The sequence below is a fragment of the Alosa sapidissima genome, chromosome 18 (genome assembly GCF_018492685.1).
Source record: "Alosa sapidissima isolate fAloSap1 chromosome 18, fAloSap1.pri, whole genome shotgun sequence".
NCBI lineage: Eukaryota > Metazoa > Chordata > Actinopteri > Clupeiformes > Clupeidae > Alosa > Alosa sapidissima.
In genome coordinates, this window is record NC_055974.1 from 19,065,807 (window position 1) to 19,088,963 (window position 23,157).

The 23,157-nt window shown below is 40.7% G+C and overlaps 1 protein-coding gene and 1 long non-coding RNA gene across 2 annotated transcripts in view; both read left to right on the forward strand.

Moving 5' to 3' along the window:
- The first annotated feature begins 18,460 nt into the window (after positions 1–18,460).
- On the forward strand, positions 18,461–18,923 carry LOC121689954. Its single transcript, XR_006024940.1, has 2 exons — positions 18,461–18,501; positions 18,747–18,923. It is a non-coding gene; the product is annotated as an uncharacterized LOC121689954 (long non-coding RNA).
- Positions 18,924–19,481: 558 nt separating this feature from the next.
- LOC121689945 (mucin-3A-like) overlaps positions 19,482–23,157 on the forward strand; it is a 59,191-nt gene continuing 55,515 nt past the window's right edge. Inside the window, exon 1 of the mRNA XM_042070202.1 lies at positions 19,482–19,509. Within this exon, the coding sequence (XP_041926136.1) occupies positions 19,498–19,509 (12 nt within the window). The 5' untranslated portion in view covers positions 19,482–19,497. The remainder of the gene's footprint in view (positions 19,510–23,157) is intronic.

Here is a 23,157-nt window from a genome sequence, read left to right on the forward strand (position 1 = left end):
CGCGTGCACTACTCCACTTGCACACTTGCACACTTGTACACTTTACAACTTGTTGTTGTCCTGAAAACACAACACATCTGCTGCTCTTACATAACTTGCACCACTATGTCACTTTCTTTCTTACTTAGGTCAAACAGAACTACACAAGCCTTTTATTGGCCTGACTTTGCACTAGTATTTTATTGACTGTCTATGCACAATTTCAACCAAATTTTGCTGCTCTTATTTTTTTCATTATTATATGTGCCCTCTTATTTACTTACTTTTTTGTTTACTTGAATGTTATGTTTGTCTGTGGACTTAAATTGGTAAAATATGTCTTGTCTTCACCGTGGGATAGTGAGAAACGTAATTTCGATCTCTTTGTATGTCTGGAACATGTGAAGAAATTGACAATAAAGCTGACTTTGACTTTGACTTTGACTTTGACTTTGACTTTGACTTTGATCTTTACAGGCAACAATTTTCAGAATCCCTGGACTGTTATCACAGTTTGGGGTAGACTGGTAACTAATGGTCAAAGTGACAAATTTATTTATTCATTCATTAATTTAAGAATATATTGGAGTAATTTATGTAGCCATACATTAGGCTACCATCTCTTAATGCAACTATGCTTCGCAACAGTTCACAAATGAGGAAGGATAAATCTATCAAAACAGGCATAGAGCCTGCCGAATTTTGTTAGGCTGATGAGCCTGATGAGATTGCATGACATTTTTGCATAGTCTCCTCCAATGAAAGTCAATCCAAAATGATTGAGGTCTGAGTTTTAAAAAATGAAACTAAAAGTTTAGGCTACATAAATTATGCCACATTTAATCTAAACATTAGGAATGGATATTAGTGTATTTTTTAATGACATCAAACATGTGGCCTAGGCCTAGATAATTAGGCTTAACCCTGCTGAAAAACAACAGCTACACACCAGCCTAAGTCGGTGGCTGGTTTTGGCTGGTCTTAGCTGGTTTTTCATCAGTTTGTGCTGGTCTTTGCTGGTCTACTGGTTGGGCCACCACTTGGACTTGCTGGTGTGACCATCTTAGGAAGCTGGTCATGTTGGTCTGACAAGCTCATATGTGAGTGTGCTGGTTTATGTTGGTCATGATGGTGACCAGCATATCAAGCTTACATTGATGGTTTAAGATGGTCATGATGGTTTGACCAGCCATAAAGCTGGACATTGCTGGATTGGCCAGTCAACCTCCAACTACATGACCATCCTAAACTGGGTCAACCAGCTAAACCAGCAAAACTCTTGCGAAAACACAGCTTAAACCAGCAAACCATCATAAGCTGGTCAGGCTGTTTTTTTTCAGCAGGGAAGTCATTGACCTATCTGCCCCGAATAAAGAAAAATAGCCTATAGCTTGAGTTAAGAGAGGCAAAAGGGTTTCAAAGGGGGCAGGATAGGCAGAAGAATTAGGCGGATACAGTAACATGCTGATTATTGCAATAACAAATAGGCCTAGAAATTTCAGCTTGATGATTATTTAATGGCCACACCCCATTTTTTTGTTTTTATATTGTTCAAACCAAATATTTTTTTATTAAAAGCACAGGCACACTTCATTTGTGTCTTGTGGTTAATATTTTCCACATGCCAATGTTCTGCTGACCCAATGAAGGCTTAACCTGAAAGTAGTTCCACCAAGCTCCACATGTTCCATCGAGCTCCATACATTCATCTGGACTCGCTCCTGATGAGAGGGATTTCAACAGAGAAGAAAATTATCAAGAAAATTAGGATTGCCCGACAGGATTTGAATAGATGTGATGTAGTGGAGAACTCTCCTCACTGTCACGGTTTGGTTTCAATGTGAGTGGTTGAGATCGCACATCAATAAAGATGACACAAGTGGTTTAAAGGATTTTTGATAAGGTACTGATTTTTGAAATACGTTCATTTAGCCTCTGTGTAGTATCTAGCTGTTTGTTTTATTGTCCTGAAGTTTTTCTTGGTATGTCCTCCCTAGGGAAACAGTGAAGATGCCTGTGAAAGACAAGGGAGCAGAGTGGAGAGCCTTTCACACTAACACAGGTAAGACAAATAGTGCAAGTAATCACTCTATAACTGTTAATAAGAAGATATAAAATATATCAGTGTGTCATAAGTTAACATTTAATTTTCCTGTTATTCTAGGATATCCTCTCCCAGGGATTGACAGAAGAGCAGAGTTTCATCTCCATTGTGTCCTTTGCCCTCAAACACAACACAACCGGTGTTTTAATGGCTGATCTACTCAAGCTTTTGAAATTGGTTTCTGCTGGAAAAAGTGCAATTCCCTCAAGCAAGTACTTTTTAGACAAACCCCTGACTGGCATTATAGATCAAATTGAGTGTCATCATTATTGCAGTGTTTGCACCAGTTATCTTGGCATGCCACAGGCACATGATGAAACACTCACGTGTGTAAAGTGTCACTTATCCAAACTGTCCACTTTCCAAGTGGTTTTCATAAAGCCATACATGCCATTCAGATAGTTAGACCATGCATATACATTCAGTGCCCTCCATCCAGCTCAATTGTGTGCAAGCTACTGAGGACATATTATTGTAAATAATTGCAATCACTATTTATCAGCCTAACAGGACACGTGTCACTTATCTGTTTGAAGCTTATTGGGTTTTCATGCAAGAACCGCTTCGCATTGATAAACCATGATGTTAGTAATGAATGAAGATAGCCTACAGTATATGAAATATGTGATATTTGAGTGCAACACAAGCACTTCAGTGTAGTATTACCAATGGGACGTCCTGTGTGTTTATAAAATGCAGTCCTCATAAAGTACAGTATGTGCATTGTCTGTGATGTACTGTACACAGCACCTGATGATATTGTTACTGTCAATATAGTGTTTGAAAATTGTGGTGTGATATAATGCTATTTTTATGCAGTTGTTGTTTTTAATTACTCTAATTGGCTTTTGTATTTCTTACACATAAATATACACATAAAAATCACATTCTAATTTGTTTCATGTGTATTCATTCTGATCAGAATTAATGTGTCTGAGCTCCAAGTAATGTGTGATGTGAAATATTTGTATATAATTGAAAAGCATTTAAATTATTTGATGAAAAATTATTTTAATGATGTTTACTTCTGAAAGATAATGAAGACATTCTGATTTACAGATAAACAAAAAACTTGGCTTTAAAAACATATCACAAAATGTTTTTGATGTTATCGCAGATGCCCTGTTATCGTGAAAAAGCAGCACTATACCTGGTTCTACATCTCTTTTCTCATGTGTTCATATTTTAAGGTTTTTTATATGTTGCTTCCTTGTCTGCCTATCTCATACAAGATTTTGGTGCGTGCCCAAGTCTTGTATGTTGTACTATACAAACATTTTGTAAGGATATTGTTTTAGGGCTTGGTGTCATCTACAATGCTTATATGTTGCAAAACCTTGCAAGTTACATGTTGTATGCATTTAATATGCATTTTACATGCAGATTCACTTACCTATATACTACATATGAGGATCTAATGCAGCATATGAAATTAGTGTAAATTTTGTATAGATCATTTCCATATGGGGACCCACACAAAAGACATCATCACTCGGGCTAACTGGAAGCCATGGCTGACAGGGGATGTCCTCAGGCTGCTGAGGGCCAGAGACAAAGCCTACAGAGCTGGGTATGAAGCTGGCATGAGAAAAGCGAGAGCCAACCTGTCCCGTGGCATCAAGGAAGCAAAAAAGGAATACACTCGCAAGATAACCACCCACTTCAAAGACAGCAGGAACGCACAAAGCCTATGGCAGGGCATTCAGGCCATCACGGACTACAAGCCCGCGCCACAGAGCTGTGAGAGCAACATCACTCTGCTCAACAATCTGAACCGTTTCTTTGCTCGCTTTGAAGCACAAAACAGCACTTGCCCACAGAAGACCCCTCCCCCTCCACACGAGCAGCCCCTGTGCCTCTCTGCCGACAGCGTGAAGAGGACACTTGCTGCTATCAACACCCGTAAGGCAGCAGGCCCAGACAACATCCCAGGTCGGGCGCTGAAGGACTGCGCTGAGGAGCTTAAGGATGTCTTCACAGACATCTTTAACACTTCCCTGAAGCAAGCCATCGTCCCATCATGTTTCAAAGCTGCCACCATCATACCTGTGCCGAAGAAAACTGCTCCATCCTGCTTCAATGACTACCGCCCCGTGGCACTGGCACCCATCATCATGAAGTGCTTTGAGCGGCTTGTCATGTCACACATCAAATCCATTCTCCCCCCCACCCTGGACCCCTTCCAGTTTGCATACCGAGCCAAACGGTCCACAGAGGATGCAATCTGCTCTGCCCTCCACCCAGCCCTCACCCACCTGGAAAAAAGAGACTCATATGTGAGATTGCTGTTTATAGACTTCAGTTCTGCATTCAACACCATAATACCACAACAACTCATCTGCAAACTTGACAAACTGGGACTCAGTACCTACCTCTGCAACTGGCTACTGGACTTCCTCTGTCAGAGGCCTCAAGTAGTACGTGTTGGCAACAATATCTCAAGCAGCATCACACTGAGCACGGGGGCCCCCCAAGGCTGCGTGCTCAGTCCGCTGCTCTTCACCCTGCTGATGCATGACTGCACTGCAACCTACAGCAACAACCACATAGTGAAATTTGCTGACGACACAACTCTGGTGGGTCTCATCACCAAGGGCGACGAGACTCAATACAGGTTGGAGGTCGACCTTCTGACCACGTGGTGCAGGGACAACAACCTCCTGCTGAACGTCAGCAAGACCAAGGAGATTGTTGTTGACTTCCTGGGTGTTGGGTGTGAAGCCTGCGCTCCCGCACCACCAGACTCACCAACAGCTTCATACACCAGGCTGTTAGGATCCTGAACTCTCTCCCCCCTCTCCCCCCTCCACCCTCAGCTACATAACATCCTGGACTTTTAGACCCACAATGGCTGCCTTGCACTACTCCACTTGCACTACTCCACTTGTACACTTGCACACTTGCAACTTGTTGTTGTTGTCCTGTTGTCCTGAACACTTCTGAACACACTTCTGCTGCTCTTACATAACTTGCACCACTATGCCACTTGCATACTTAGGTAAAACAAAACTACCTCAGCCATTTATTGGCCTGACTTTTGCACTATTATATTGACTGTCTACTGTATGCACAATTGCACAATTTCTACCAAATTTTGCTGCTCTTATTTCTTTATTGTATGTGCCTTCTTATTTTTACTTTTTATATTGTTTACTTGAATGTTATGTTTGTCTGTGGACCTAATTGGTAAAATATGTCTTGTCTCCACCGTGGGATAGTAGGAAACGCAATTTCGATCTCTTTGTATGTCTTGACATTGACAGACTTTGACTTTGACTTTGACTTTGACTTTGACACACACACACACACACACACACACACACACACACAGTAGGCCCAGTTAGGATGAGGACACAGTTAAGGTACATAGCACCTACAATTATTACACTCGGGTCCAATAGACCCGAACACCATATGTAATAGTTATGTGTAGGGTGGCGTACCGAGTTATTGAAAATAAATTATTTTTCATGTTCTTCACAGAAAATGAGCCAAGGCCAATGAGTCTGAGTTTTAATATATAATAAATAGCATAATATTAGCAAACATTAAAAATGGGTCCTACAGATCTGAACACCTTACAAGGGTTAATGACATCAAGTATTATAATTGTTTGTGGGTTGCTAGTTGATTCATTTGGCAACTGTGACTGGTGACTTAAAGGAAGAATAGTTCACCATGTTTCATCCAGACAACCAGATAAGAGTTCATACACGTTTTCGTGCCACTAGTTCTACCTGTGCCATGTGATAACAAACTTCAGTTGTCCGTGTTGGTTGATGGGGGTATGATCTAACTTGGCCTGATTCTTATTTTAGCAGGAATTCCGGGCCTACTACAAGCACGTTGCAGTCGCTAATCTAAAATCTTACAACCTGCCAGAGATGGTAAAAGTGCACACTTTCAATTCTCAAGTAGGAGTACAGATACATCTGTAAAAAAGACTCTAGAATATGTATAACTTCTTTACTCAAGTAAAAGTAACAAAGTACAGAGATTATACAGAAATATAAATAATAAAAGTATAAAAGAGTATTCTAACCTTTTCAAAGTATTATAACCAGTTGTTTCTGTTAAAATAATTGTAGACAGTAGCCTACAACTGTAACTCCTTAACAACTATTTTCTGTCCCTATGGCATTTAATAAAACATTCAAACAAGCTTGTGGCCTACTACCAAGCCAAGGATGAACTAGCAGCATTATTTTCAAGGTAATCTTGCTGGCAGAATAGGCCTAGTAGGAAAATGTCTGAATATTTTCCGACAAATTCTTAAGCATTCTTATATACCGGTACATAATGGGGACATTGTTCACTTGATTCAGTTAGGTTTACAATCAGCTTTGGGTAGACTGATATCATGATAAGTAGAAGTAAAATGCCAAAAGAACAGGTTGTGTGACCTTCATGACAAGGGAGTGACAACTGAAACAAATGGTAACCTTACATAGCATCTATTGTTTTACAGGGTGTATCGCAAAATATCAGAATGTTGAAATGTTTATCTCCGATTATCTTTTCATCTTTATAATTATCTTAAGGCCCACTGCTGAATTCTGGCACAGTGCCTGAGCATATTAAGCCCTGTTTTTTTTTTAGCTCAGTCTGGCGTGCCTCCTTTCTGCATTACTCATACAGCATCTGCAAGGAGGCTGAAGAGGCTGTGTGAGGGGTGGCTGGAGTCACCCACAATCCTGTTCGTTTGGCTTCTTGGTGTTTTATGTCCCCAATGTTGTCTTCAAGGCAGCACTGCCTGGAAGGCGCTATGGTTAGGCATGGGTTAAGGTTAGGATAAGGGTTAGGTTTAGGTTTAGGATAAGGTGCCGTAAGCAAACGTTGTATATGTCCTACAGGGAGAGGAGTGAGGCACCAATGATCCTTCTAGCTGTGTTCACTATGCACTGCAGGGCTTTCCTATTGTAGTCAGTGCAGCTCTTGCCCCACACAGGGATGCAGCTCGTCAGGATGCTCTCAATGGTGCCTCGGTAGAATGTGCACATGATGTGGGAAAGTTTGGTTACACTTTACTTGACAGTATTGACATAAGAGTGACATGACACTGTCATGATTGTGTCATAAACAAGTCATAAACGTTTATGACATGACGCTTCTGTCATTAAGTGTCATTCGTTTTTTGTCATAACAAGTTAGGGTTAGTCAAAGTCAAAGTCAAAGTCAGCTTTATTGTCAATTTCTTCACATGTTCCAGACATACAAAGAGATCGAAATTACGTTTCTCACTATCCCACGGTGAAGACAAGACATATTTTACCAATTTAAGTCCACAGACAAACATAACATTCAAGTAAACAAAGAAGTAAGTAAATAAGTAAATAAGAGGGCACATATAATAATGAAAAAAATAAGAGCAGCAAAATTTGGTTGAAATTGTGCATAGACAGTCAATAAAATACTAGTGCAAAGTCAGGCCAATAAAAGGCCTGGGTAGTTCTGTTTGACCTAAGTAAGAAGAAAGTGGCATAGTGGTGCAAGTTATGTAATGTAAGAGTATGTTATGTAAGAGCAGCAGAAGTGTTGTGTTTTCAGGACAACAACAACAAGTTGTAAAGTGTACAAGTGTGCAAGTGTGCAAGTGGAGTAGTGCAGGCGGCCATTGTGGGTCCAATGTCCAGGATGTTATGTAGCTGAGGGTGGAGGGGGGAGAGGAGGGAGAGAGTTCAGCATCCTTACAGCTTGGTGTATGAAGCTGTTGGTGAGTCTGGTAGTGCGGGAGCGCAGGCTTCTGTACCTCTTCCCAGAGGGCAGTAGATCAAACAGATTGTGAGCGGGGTGACTTGCATCACTCACAATTTTGGTCGCCTTGCGGGTGAGGTGGGTGGTGTAAATGTCCTTCAGGGAGGGGAGTGAAGCACCAATAATCCTTCCAGCTGTGTTCACTATGCGCTGCAGGGCTTTCCTGTTGTATTCAGTGCAGCTTCCGCCCCACACAGCGATACAGCTGGAGAGGATGCTCTCAATGGTGCCTCGGTAGAATGTGGTCATGATGGCTGGTGGAGCACTTGCTCGCCTGAGTTTCCGCAGGAAGTACAGACGGCGCAGAGCTCTCTTCGCCAGTGATGCAGTGTTGGTGGTCCAGGAAAGGTCTTCACTGATGTGCACCCCCAGGAATTTGGTGCTGCTCGCTCTCTCCACCACAGCACCGTCGATGGTCAGTGGCAGGTGTTGGGTGTGACCTCTCCGGAAGTCAACAACAATCTCTTTGGTCTTGCTGACGTTCAGCAGGAGGTTGTTGTCCCTGCACCACGTGGTCAGATGGTCGACCTCCAACCTGTATTGAGTCTCGTCGCCCTTGGTGATGAGACCCACCAGAGTTGTGTCGTCAGCAAATTTCACTATGTGATTGTTGCTGTAGGTTGCAGTGCAGTCATGCGTCAGCAGGGTGAAGAGCAGCGGACTGAGCACGCAGCCTTGGGGGGCCCCTGTGCTCAGTGTGATGCTGCTTGAGGTATTGTTGCCAACACGTACTACTTGGGGCCTCTGACAGAGGAAGTCCAGTAGCCAGTTGCAGAGGTAGGTACTGAGTCCCAGTTTGTCAAGTTTGCAGATGAGTTGTTGTGGTATTATGGTGTTGAATGCAGAACTGAAGTCTATAAACAGCAATCTCACATATGAGTCTCTTTTTTCCAGGTGGGTGAGGGCTGGGTGGAGGGCAGAGCAGATTGCATCCTCTGTAGACCGCTTGGCTCGGTATGCAAACTGGAAGGGGTCCAGGGTGGGGGGGAGAATGGATTTTAAACAGAAAGACAAACAAATTGCCACACCTGAAGTGTTGGCAAGTCTGACTTGCCTTTTACGTCAGCGCTGTGTAGGCGTATGCAAATTTATTTGCGCACCTGGTTTATGGGAGGAATGAGCTGGGGAATGGAGGAAATGACATTGACAGTGCTTTTAATAGCAACGAAGTGGGGCAATACTGTTTTTAGAAATAAGCCTGAAGGTGAAGTACAACGTCACAGACCCCCTGTGCTGTCACTGGTTATTTAGTGGTTATTATTAGGGCTGTCAAAATAACTGATTAATTTAATTCATTAATTAATCTGAGAAAAAATAACTGATTAAAAAAAATTACGCAGATTAATCGATTCCGTATGACCTTTGACCCTGAGCCGTTGTAGTCAGTAACCATTAGACAGTAAAAAGAAGGAGAGAGTAGATCATTGATTGGAACATTTACTTTTAAAAAACGGCCTGATGGTGTTGATTAAAATAAATCTGCATACCATAGTTGAATGAGTACCAAGAGCTGAACAAGTACAGGTGCAATTGTTCAGCTCTGTTAGAATGCATTACCGTAAATACCATTGTCTATTTTTATAAAGTTAGTTAAAGAGCTACACAGAGGGCTATGGTCATTTTGTCAGATATCTACAGTATCCATCAGGGTGGAGGTGTATTTTATTAGCCAGGCCTTCCTGCCATCAGAGAGAAGGTGTACTTTTCATGCAAAGTTAAATGCAAAGACACCTGAAGTCATCTGTCCCATCAGATGTTAGTTCTTAGTCAACGTACAGCATAAAAATTCTTATATGAACAATACTCCAAAGTTGTTATTATTTCATGTTTTATGTAACTGTATTCACACACAGTGCTCTGTGCTGACTACTTGTTGTGAACCAAATTGTCCATTGGGGACATTAAAAGATTATCCAATCAAATCCAATCCAATCCACCATTAGGGTTAGACTATGGTCTGTTGCTTCATCCACAATATCTGTAGGCCAGGGAATTGATGATATGCAGTTAAAAGAAGATCTGAGGACCGTAGGGTCATAAAAACACATGAGATGAACCATAGAATCAACTTCTTATATCATTAATAACTACACTTGTTAAAATATATTTGTTAAAGTATATTTTATTTTTGCCTTTATTATGACAGGACAGTGAAGAGTCTGACAGGAGGTGATTGGGAGAGAGATGGGGTGGGACCCGGGTCAGATTCGAACCTGGGTCCCTGTGTGGTAGAGGTGCTGTAGCCAGTTACGACACAGCACAATGACACCAATGCCAAGTGTGCAGGTCAGCTTGGGTTCTTGCTCGATGCTGTTCTCAATCTTTCACACAGAATACATTTTGATTATAAAAGCTATGGTTGTTTCTCTTTGATATTTTTAGCTTCACTTAGCCACAAGTTGCTTTTTATTCCTCTAAGCACCTTAGAGCACCTTACCATACCTTACTATGCACAGAGAATCACAGGCTCAGTCCCTGCCTCAGTCATTACAAGCGCCTCTGATTTATTAATCACCACTATGTGGATACTGTTTTTAGAATTGATTTAGATTAAGTGTTAGTATAATTTGTAATTTTGTTATTTGTATTTTAGTATATTTTTATATATTGTATTAAGTGTTAGTCTAATTTGTATTTTAGTATATTTAGCATATTCTTTATCTTCTACTGTCCTTACTGCTTAGTTGTGTTTTTATATTATATACTTTAATTACTCTTCTGCTGTTAAAGAATGTGTTTGTCTTGTATGTATGCTGCTGAGACCTTGAATTTCCCCTGGGGATCAATAAAGTATCTATCTATCTATCTATCTATCTATCTATCTATCTATCTCTTCTCTGAAACAGAAAGACAAACAAATTGCCACACCTGAAGTGTTGGCAAGTCTGACTTGCCTTTTACGTCAGCGCTGTGTAGGCGTATGCAAATTTATTTGCGCACCTGGTTTATGGGAGGAATGAGCTGGGGAATGGAGGAAATGACATTTACAGTGCTTTTAATAGCAACGAAGTGGGGCAATACTATTTTTAGAAATAAGCCTGAAGGTGAAGTACAACGTCACAGACCCCCTGTGCTGTCACTGGTTATTTAGTGGTTATTATTAGGGCTGTCAAAATAACTGATTAATTTAATTCATTAATTAATCTGAGAAAAAATAACTGATTAAAAAAAATTACGCAGATTAATCGATTCCGTATGACCTTTGACCCTGAGCCGTTGTAGTCAGTAACCATTAGACAGTAAAAAGAAGGAGAGAGTAGATCATTGATTGGAACATTTACTTTTAAAAAAACGGCCTGATGGTGTTGATTAAAATAAAGTCCTCTGCAATGTCTGCAGCAAGGAATTTGCATATCACCGGAGTTCATCAACTCTAATGTCGCACATCAAAGCAAAGAAATAATGTTGACATTCAGGGGAGTGTTCATTTATTTTCATTGTGAGCCCTAGGTTATATCTGTGGCCTGAAATGGCTTGTATATGAAAAAAACTTCTTCCCGAAGCACTTTTGAATTTATTTCCTCAGCATATTAGGTCAAATCTTTAGCATTTTCTTTGTTGGTAGAATCTTGTAGAAAATTTTAACTGGAAAGGCCCATACATATGTTGAACAGGATGATTCGTACCTATTCTTAAAGACATCTAACCAAGGAAGTGGAGTATCAAAAATACTTTCCCAATAGTCTTGAAAATAATATGGAGAAATTGCAGTATTTTTTAAAAATAAAAAGAAGCTGTACATGTCACAATTTACTTTTTTATGCCCCAACCATTTATAATTTTTAATAGCCTGACGGCAGACACCTAGGTTTGCATTTGAATCAAGTAGTGTTATTTTCCAAGATGAAGGGATTGCTGATAACAACTGTAGATACCGTAGTTTTGGACAAAAGTCTCCATATATTGACGCAAAGGATTCATAACTAAGAAATTGTCCTTTACTATTCAATATGTCATTTACAAAAAGTACATTATTATCTAAAAATGACTGCCAATATCCACCAATATAACCACCATCACTGGATATTGCACCCCTCCCCCACATGGCTACCACGAACAAAGAGGTGACAACGACCTCAGTCAACAGCCATCAGACACACAGACCTCAGATGCTGCCCCCCTCCCCTCTCTTCCCCCCCTCCATCATCACTGCTGATCAGGCTATCGCACCTCTCCCCCACATGGTGACCACGAGCAGTGCGACAACAATGGCTTCAGCCAATGGCCATCAGTCTCTAGCCACACGACAACCCTCACAGAAGCACCTCTCCTCCTCCTCATCCTCCACTCCCCTCATCCCCCCCATCATTTCAGCGGACCAAGTAAGTTATCTCTTAAGGAAACTCCATCCTTGTAAGGCAGGGCCTGACAGACTGTGTCCAAGGCTGCTCAAGGCCTGTGCTGCTGAACTGGGGGAGCCACTGAAGCACATCTTCAACTGGAGTCTACGTCTCGGACAAGTTCCAACACTGTGGAAGACATCATGTCTCACCCCCGTTCCCAAGAAACCACACCCCAGCGAGCTTAATGACTTCAGGCCTGTCGCTCTAACATCACATGTGATGAAAACAATGGAGCAGATGGTCTTAGGTATGCTCAGACCCCAGGTACGCCATGCACTAGACCCTTTACAGTTTGCATACCAGGAGAAAGTGGGCGTGGACGATGCCATCACTTATCTTCTACACAGGACACATTCTCACCTAGACAAGGGGAAAAGTGCTGTGAGAATCACATTCTTTGATTTCTCAAGTGCTTTTAACACCATCCAACCCCTCAGACTGGGAGACAAGCTCTTGCAGATGGGTGTGGACACTCACTTGGTAACCTGGATTAGAGATTACCTGACCGAGCGACCACAGTTCGTCAGACTGAAGAACTGCCTCTCTGACACTGTGATCAGCAGCACCGGAGCGCCACAGGGAACTGTGCTCTCTCCAGTCCTGTTCACCCTGTACACATCTGACTTCCGCTACAACACCGAGTCATGCCACATGCAGAAGTTTTCTGATGATACTGCAATTGTGGGGTGTATCAGGGACGAGCAAGAGGAGGAGTACAGGAGCCTGGTGGAGGACTTTGTGCATTGGTGCAAACTCAATCACCTTCAACTTAACACTTCAAAGACCAAGGAGATGGTGGTGGATTTCCGAAGGTCTAAGCCCGCTCTGCTACCAGTCTCCATTGATGGGGTCAATGTGGAGGTGGTAAGCACCTACAAGTATCTGGGTCTCCACCTGGACAATAAACTGGACTGGTCAGCCAACACTGATGCACTCTACAAGAAAGGACAGAGCAGGCTGTACTTCCTGAGGAGGCTGCGGTCTTTCAATGTGTGCAGCAAGCTCCTCAGGATGTTCTATCAGTCTGTTGTGGCCAGCGCCCTCTTCTATGCAGTGGTATGCTGGGGAGGAAGCACAAAGAAGAAGGATGCTGGGCGACTTGACAGGCTGGTAAGGAAGGCTGGCTCTGTAGTGGGAGCTGAACTGGAGTGCATCACTTCAATATCTGACAAGAGGACCCTAAACAAACTGATCAACATCTTGGACAATGAATGTCATCCGCTCTACAGCATTATCAAAAACCAAAAGAGCTTGATCAGCTGGAGACTTCGCTCACTGCCATGCACAACTGAAAGGCTGAGGAATTCATTTGTTCCTAGGGCCATTGAACTGTTCAATGCCTCACTAAAGGGAAGAGGAGAGATAGACTTCTCTGCTTAGTCTGTCTGCCTCTCCACCCTCTCCATGTCCATGTTTTTTGAGTACTGACTGCCCACTACTGCTTACTACTGTTTTACTACTGTTTTACTATTGTACACAGCCTAATGTTTTCACTACTGTTTTACTGCTACACTGTTACCTCAACCTGTTCTTGCACTGAAATAGTTTTTTATTTTACCTTGTCTACATTACACATTACTCTCCTATTTGTCTATATTATTTGTCTCTAGACCTTACTGTTGCACTGTTGGACTAATGTTGGACTACTTTTTGCACCTTCACCATGACACCCACTCTCTTGAGCACCTTGCCAGGCACACACAACTAAGGACTATGGTTGGACTACTGTTTGCACCTTCATCATGACACTCACTCCCTTTAGCACCTCACCAGTCCTGGCCCTGTCACTACAAGCGTCTTATGCTTGATCACCCTCAAGCACATTGGACTTTCTTAATTTAACTTATATAGTGTATTTAGTATTTAGTTTTGTTAGTTTCTTATGTTATCTTCTACTGTCTTTATTGTACAGTGGAGTTTAGTTATATGTTTATACTATACTAATGTTTACCATTTCTGTTGTAAGTGCATGTTGTGTGTTATGTCTGTATGCTACTGAGACCCTTGAATTTCCCCTTGAGGATCAATAAAGTATCTATCTATCTATCTAATATACAGGTTTTTTATCTATGCAGATATTGGAATTAAGCCACAATATCTGTTGTTTAATCTCTAATGTGTTATTTGGCGTAGAGAACTGAAAGCAAAATCACATAGACAAAGAGTTTCTGAAAAAAAGGGAAAGATTAGGGAAAATTTGGTTCAGGGTTACTTTTGATTCCTGGCCTAGCTGGAAAAATGGATATAACTTACCTACTGATGTGCCAAATTGAGCTATGAATAATTTAGATGAAAACCAGTGTTGATTATTATATAATCGTTGAATCCAAGCACCTTTTAAGGCCATACAGTATCCAGTGTCGCAAGGTTCTTTAGTCCTAAACCTCCATTGTCACGTGTATTGTACACATATTTGCGTTTTATTTTATTAGTTTTACCATTCCAGATGAAATTAAAAAATACTTTTTCGTATGTTTTTATGAACATTGTATCAGGTGAAGGTAAGGCTTGCAATAAGTATGTAAATTGTGACAGTATTAATGAATTAATTACTGTTACCTTTCCAAATATTGAGAGATATTTACCTCTCTAGGCCTGAAGTATCTTATTAATTTTCTGAAATTTTAGCTCAAAATTGATCTTTACAAGGAGCTTTTTATCTTCTAGTATATATATCCCTAAAAGATTAACAGGGCCATCTGAACATTTTATAGGTACCTTACAGGAAATATGATTTGAATTTTTCAGCGATCCAATTCTAAGAATAGAGCATTTGTCGTAATTTGGTTTTAATCCCGAAAGTAAAGCAAAGGAATCCAGTTCTGCGATAAGAGAGTTTAATGACAGAACATCTGGTTTAATATAAAATGAAGCATCATCAGCATAAAAGGAAGACTTTGATTCTAAGCCATTTATTTCTAATCCTTTAATAGTTGTATTATTTCTTATTCTAATGGCCAGCATTTCAATTGAAAGAATAAATAGATATGCTGAAAGGGGGCAGCCTTGTCTCACTCCTTTGGATAGGGTAATTGTATCAGAAATGTGCCCATTATTTATTATTTTACTACAAGGATTTTGATACAACACGAGTCCATTTAATAAAGCTCTCACCAAAGTTATACACATTTAGAAATTGATATCTAAAATTCCAATTTATTGTATCAAATGCCTTCTCAAAGTCAGCTATGAATATCAGGCTGGGCAAATTTTCTTTATCATAATAATCCATTATTTCAAGCAGGCGTCTGATGTTATCGCCTATAAAGTGTCCTTTTAAAAAAACAGTTTGATCAGGATGTATTAAGTCCTGAATGACTTTTTTTAGTCTAAGTGCTAAACATTTGGCCAAAATACGTGCAACACAACATAAGAGTGTTAGAGGTCTCCAGTTTTTTTAATTTCTTTTTCCTGGCCCTCGTCATCATGTTTCAAAAGTAATGAAATTAAACCTTCTTTCTGAGTATTTGATTGACAACCAATCTCAAAAGAATAGTTATAGCATGCCAGCAAAGGGACTTTAATTTCAATAAAGAATATTTTGTATACCTCCACTGGTATTCCATCTAGACCTGGTGCTTTTCCATTTTGAAAGGAACAAATGGCATCATATAACTCTCCCTCAGTAATAAGACCTTCACATAATTTTTGTTGAGCATTGGTAAGTTCTGGGTGGGGATACATTTCCATATGCTCAGCCAGTGAAAGATGAGATGAATGATGTGCCTCTTCGTTGAAAAACCCATTATAATGCTCCATCAATGTTTTCAGAATGGCATTAGTTGAAATAACATTTGTTCCATCATCTTTCCAAATTTTTGATATATTCTTTCTGGGATAATTTCTATTTTGAAGTTGCAGAAAATACTTATTACATTTTTCACCCTGTTCCATCCATTTAGCTTTACTTCTATATATAATTCCTTTGATTTTATTCTGATAGAATCTCTCTAATTCTTTTTCTTTATCGTCTAATATTTGGAGATCTTGTTCAATGCAATCAGATCTATTTGCATCCAAGCGATTTTTAATGTTTTGCACCTCATTTAATAAAATTCTTTCTCTGTTACAGGTTTGTTTGTACTTCCATGAGGAGAACTTTATAGCATGGCCTCGAAAAGCACATTTGAATGTATCCCATACAATATGTGGATTTGCTGAGTCAGTGTTAAAAAGAAAAAAATCTGAGATAAATTGCTTTGTTTAAACAATGAAATTTCCATCTTCTAACAATGATTGATTAAATTTCCAATAGCCTTTACCCCTGTCAGTGTCAGCAAACTTAAATTTTAATATAATAAGATGATGATCAGATCTAAATCTTTCCACAATTATTACTTGAAAAGCTTTTGCTATAAGAGAGAAAGAAATCAAGAAAAGGTCTATTCTAATAAAAGCATTCAGCCGCCAAGTATATCTAATTAAATCTGGATTTTTTAATCTCCAAACATCAAAAAGATCCATTGCAGACATCATAGATGTAAGAGCATGTCTTTTCTGTCCATAACAGTCCCTGCCCTCTCCAGCCCTGTCTTTAGAAGGTTGGAGGGCAATATTATAGTCTCCAGCTTGAATGACAGGAATATCATAATTTCTAATCATATTATAAACAGTATCAAAAAAAGTTGGATCATTATCATTTGGAGCATAAATATTGACCAAACAGAAAACATCCCTTCTTTCCATCTCTTTCTTTCTCTCTCATGCAAACACACACTCACTGTTCATGTTATGAGAGCAGATTCTAGACACCAAATATCTTTGGGATGCAGAGAAAACAAATAATCTATATGCTATGTGTTGTGCATCTGTGCCTTTCCTGACAGAAACAGAATCTAACACGTCACAAATACACAAAGTTTTGAAGTATGAGCCTTAATTTAATACTTCGAGAGCACATTCAACAACATAATCGGCTGTATGCTAAGCAAACGATGAGGAACTAAGGTTGCCAAGCAGGTTTATCGCTCCATCGGTTGTCAAACCACATTCACAGTGTAGTCGCAACCTTTAGTTCATGACAAAGCAGGAAATAGTCTTGTAATCTATGGACATCAGTGGAATTGGGAATGTTTGATATGTGAAGAAGTGAAGGGTCGTTTGAGACATTTTGATCATATTGGCCATATCTGCTGTTGCCATGGATCATTCCTGAAGGTACGTAAAGAGGAAGAATGTGTGACCGACCTGCACCACCTACAGATAGTTTTTCAACAGTATCTGATCTCCACTCTCACAAACTCGTCACAATTGTTTGTCAACAGATAGAATGACAAACAGCATACAGTACATTTGGGTGTAATAACTTTAAAGACTTAATAGGCTTAAAATGTGTTTATGTTACTGATTGGCAAAATAACATTGTCTTGAAAGTATTATGCTATACTGTGTATGAACATAAGTATGATTGAAAAGATGTGAATGTAAAGTCAAATAATCTTAATTTGAGTGTGTCTTATTGTTGAAGCAGAAAACTATAGCTGATGTCAGTGGCGGAATAAGTCAGAGCCGGGCCGGGGGCGGGGCACATGACCGCGCCCTTTATTAAACTCATAACATAATTTTACAACATAGGCTACACATGCCTGTAAAAGCGGGTCTTACAAGCGTCAGCGCCACGGAGAGCAACTATGTAATTTTGAAGTCCATCCAACGTACATGAAGTGTAACCAAGAGAACAACAACAAAAACATTAGGCTACATAACCCCTAATAATAAAACAACAATAATATGCAGCACTATTTGAAGGGCATACGACGAGCCTTGCGCTCCGCGAACTCGTCCACGATGCTCTGTGTATGTCCATTTTCTTTGCTCTCTCACTCTCTATGATGGTTTTTAATGATCTTTAACTTGGAGAATCAGCGCTCAGAGGTTGCAACGGTGACGGGAAGAGTCAAAAATAAAATTAGGGCGGTGCAAATCTCACTGAATGCAGATGTTACTGCTGGGTGGTTGCATTGGTGGAGCGAGGGGGTGGTTTCGGGGGCTCAAGCCCCGAATCTCTTTTCAAAAGCCCCGAATATTTTTTTGTAGCCTATGTGTTTTCAATTTCCAACGATTCTAATTTCTAATTTAACTTCCCCTCGGTTTCTCTATAAATTTTACAAAATGTAGCCTACTATTACTGAGAAAATATCCCTTACTTTCAAAGCCTAATATTGACAGATAATCTGATTTCCCACACGATGAGTTTAGGAAACGCCAGAGCCGAGATGCGGTCATAAACCTGTGGTCATAAACCTGCGGTCATAAACCATCTTACGTCATAAACCTGGCAGGAAAGTTCAGAGCGGCGCAGTCAGTTTAAACAGCAAGCCGGTAAGAAAAACTATTGTCAAGACATTATGCAATTAGGCTACTGTAGCCTACACATAAACTTCAGAAAGACAGAAAGTTTGTTGTACTGTATTCTGTAGTCTGTATTCTGTAGTCTCAATGAATCAGTAGATATGTTGTTAGTTGAGTTCGTTCAATTTATTGTAGGCTAGCCTAGGCAAATATGAAACGGAGATGTAACGTGGCTACCGGCGGGATTTTGAACTTGCATGTTTCATGCATTTTAGGGCAAAAAATACCATGGGATTGATGTGTTCTCCATTTGAGGAACGTAATCCGCACCCCCGCACCCCCTCAAGCTCCGCCCCTGGCTGATGTTATTCAATGCTGATCTGACACAGAGAGTTCACCAATAGTCTACTTTTCATAGAATAAAAAACTTCTGTCTCGGACATCCCTCCAAAGAAAAAGAAAGAAACAAATAAAATAACTCAATAAATGAATATTACATACAAATACTGAATCATACAAATAATCAAAGTCAAAGTCTGCTTTATTGTCAATTGCTTCACATGCCAAGACATACAAAGACATCGAAATTACGTTTCTCACCATCCCACGGTGGAGGCAAGACATATTCTACCAATTTAAGTCCACAGACAAACATAACATTCAAGTAAACAATAAAAAGTAAATAAGAAGGCACATACAATGAAGAAATAAGAGCAGCAAAATTGGGTTGAAATTGTGCAATTGTGCATAGACAGTCAATATATAATAGTGCAAAGTCAGGCCAATAAATGGCTGAGGTAGTTCTGTTTGACTTAAGTAAGTAAGTGGCATAGTGGTGCAAGTTATGTAAGAGCAGCAGAAGTGTGTTGTGTTTTCAGGACACCAGGACAACAACAACAAGTTGCAAAGTGTGCAAGTGTACATGTGGAGTAGTGCAAGGCAGCCATTGTGGGTCCAAAGTCCAGGATGTTATGTAGCTGAGGGGGGAGAGGGGGGAGAGAGTTCAGCATCCTAACAGCCTGGTGTATGAAGCTGTTGGTGAGTCTGGTGGTGCGGGAGCGCAGACTTCTGTACCTCTTCCCAGAGGGCAGTAGATCAAACAAATTGTGAGCGGGGTGACTTGCATCACTCACAATTGTGGTCGCCTTGCGGTGAGGTGGGTGGTGTAATCTAGAAAGTTACTTCTCTGTATCATTTTCATACTTCCAAAACATTGTGAGTCCCTGTCACTTTAGATAAAAGTGTCTGTTATACCACTTACCTCGCCACTCGCATATGCAAATCCTGTGTAGGCATTGTATCAATATAGCTTGATCAAAATATATTTTGCTGTGCATAGGCAAAGGAGACAAACATTTTATCAATAATATGCTTCCACTATAACAAAGAAAACAGACAGGATTAAACTTGCAGTCTTTACTAGTGCCAACAAAAATGACTAATGTTTCAACACCAATGTGTCATCATCAGAATCAAAATGGACAAAGAGAAGAGCCACACTATTCATGTGATTTTTGTCAGGTTAGACATCATCATTAGATAATTACCGGTAGCTCATTAGTCATTAGAGAGAGGGAGACATTTGCTATGCCCCAAAACACAAGTGATGCTGCTCAGCCATGATTAACCTGTAGATAGATAGATACTTTATTGATCCCCAGGGGAAATTCAGGGTCTCAGCAGCATACAGACAACACAAACACAATCTTTAACAGCAGAAAGAGTAATTAAAGTATATAATATAAAAACACAACTAAGCAAAAAGGACAGTAGAAGATAAAGAATATGCTAAATATACTAAAATACAAATTATACTAACCAAACTTAAATACAATATATAAAAATATACTAAAATACAAATTACAAAAATACAAACTAGAATGTAATGCCAGAGGAATTACAATAGTGGATGGAAATCTGCTGGCTTAATGTTGGTGGGGAAATTCCTTGAAAAAAAAAAAAAAACATTAAATCACTTAATCTTTGAGTTCATACAAACCCTCATACCAAAATACCTTGTGTGTCAAGGCGTTCTTGAGATATAACACTCAAGGTGTTTTTGACTTTGACATTTGACCTTTGACCTCCAACATCAATTCACTTCATCTTTGAGTCCATACAAACACTCATACCAAATTTCAGGCATGTATGTCAAGGCATTCTTGAGATATCACACTCAGAGTGTTCATTGAGTTGACCTTTGACCTCCAACATCAACTCACTTCATCTTTGAGTCCATACAAACACTTGTACCAAATTTGAAGCATATGCGTCAAACCGTTCTGGAGATATAATGCTCAAAGAATGAGATATGGCTGTGACTTTTATTTTGACACACGGTAAACACTTAAACAGGATGTGTAGATTTAGGGAGCACCAGATTGTATGCATTAGAAGCTGAGACAGTTGAATTCACAGGTGACACCTGTGCCAGTGTTCTAATTAGCCCGGGAACTACTCTGGGAGCTTAACAAGCGCAGCTGCCTTTAGGCCATTATGACATCACAGCCTTTGAAGTTTATGGGGGGAAAATGAGGTTTTTAACATTTTTAATCCCTTATTTCTCAAAAAGTATAAACTTTTTTAAAAATCTGAAATAATAACTCTCTTGCCCCACTCCAGACCTTCAGAATGGTTATTTCAACATGTCTGTATGTCAAACGGTTAGAGTCGCATTCATTCTTGAAAAGGTAAAAAGAAAAGGTTATAAGAAGAAGAAGCCAGGAGATTTCAAGATAGTTAGTATAATTATAGTGGATGGAATCCACTAACACTTAATCTAAATCAATTCTAAAAACAGTATCCACATAGTGGTGATTAATCAATCAGAGGCGCTTGCAATGACTGAGGCAGGGACTGAGCCTGTGATTCTCTGTGCATAGTAAGGTATGGTAAGGTGCTCTAAGGTGCTCTGTGTGAATGAGTGTCATGGTGGTAGTGCAATGGTGATAGTGGTCATGGTGATAGTGCAAGTGAGTAAGTCCAACAGTGCAACAATGCAGAAATAAAGTAAAGTAAAGTCTATATATCTACTGTATATATTTACCTATTTAAGAAAATGTATAAGTGTGGCCACAGTTCGGCTGTGGCATGGAGGGGGGGGGGGGGGGGTTATGCATATGTGCTAATGTGCTAATATAGCACGCAAACAGTGAGGCATATAGACAGTGGTAAAAGTGGCTAGTGGACAGACAGTACCAAACATGGAGGGGGTGAAGAGGCAGACAGACTATGCAGAGAAGTCTATCTCTCCTCTTCCCTTAAGTGAGGCATTGAACAATTCAATGGCCCTGGGGACAAATGACTTTCTCAGTCTGTCAGTCGTGCAAGGCAGTGAGCGAAGTCTCCAGCTGATCAGGCTCTTCTGCTTAACAATAGTGCTGTGGAGTGGGTGACACTCATTGTCCAAGATGTTGATCAGTTTGTTCAGGGTCCTTTTGTCAGATAGTGAAGTGATGCACTCCAGTTCAGCTCCCACTACAGAGCCAGCTTTCCTTACCAGCCTGTCAAGTCGCCCCGTATCCTTCTTCCTTGTGCTTCCTCCCCAACATACTACTGCATAGAAGAGGACGCTGGCAACAACAGACTGGTAGAACATCCTGAGGAGCTTACTGCACACATTGAAGGACCGCAGCCTCCTCAGGAAGTACAGTCTGCTCTGCCCTTTCTTGTAGAGTGCATCAGTGTTGGCTGACCAGTCCAGTTTATGGTCCAGGTGGAGACCCAGATACTTGTAGGTGCTAACCACCTCCACATTGACCCCATCAATGTGGACTGGTAGCAGAGTGGGCTTAGACCTGCGGAAATCCACCACCATCTCCTTGGTCTTTGAAGTGTTAAGTTGAAGATGATTGAGTTTGTACCATTGCACAAAGTCCTCCACCAGGCTCCTGTACTCCTCCTCCTGCCCGTTCCTGATACACCCCACAATTGCAGTATCATCAGAAAACTTCTGCATGTGGCATGACTCGGTGTTGTAGCAGAAGTCAGATGTGTACAGGGTGAACAGGACTGGAGATAGCACAGTTCCCTGTGGCGCTCCGGTGCTGCAGATCACAGTGTCAGAGAGACAGTTCTTCAGTCTGATGAACTGTGGTCGCTTGGTCAGGTAATCTGTAATCCAGGTTACCAGGTGAGCGTCCACACCCATCTGCAAGAGCTTGTCTCCCAGTCTGAGGGGCTTGATGGTGTTAAAAGCACTTGAGAAATCAAAGAACATGATTCTCACAGCACTTTTCCCCTTGTCTAGGTGGGAATGTGTCCTGTGTAGAAGATAAGTGATGGCATCGTCCACGCCCACTTTCTCCTGGTATGCAAACTGTAACGGGTCTAGTGCATGGCGTACCTGGGGTCTGAGCATACCTACAGTAAGACCAATCGCTCCATTGTCTTCATCACATGTGATGTAAGAGCGACAGGTCTGTAGTCATTAAGCTCACTAGGGTGTGGCTTCTTAGGGACAGGGGTAAGACATGATGTCTTCCACAGTGTTTGAACTTGTCCAAGGCGTAGGCTCAAATTGAAGATGTGCTTCAGTGGCTCCCCCAGTTCAGCAGCTGTCCAGGTCCCCCACCACAGAGCTGCTGTTCTTCTTCAGGCCAGTGATAACCTTCATGCAGTCCCATGTCTCCTTCAAGTTGTTTTCCTGCCGTTTCTGTTCCACCTTCTTTCTGTAATCCTCCTTAG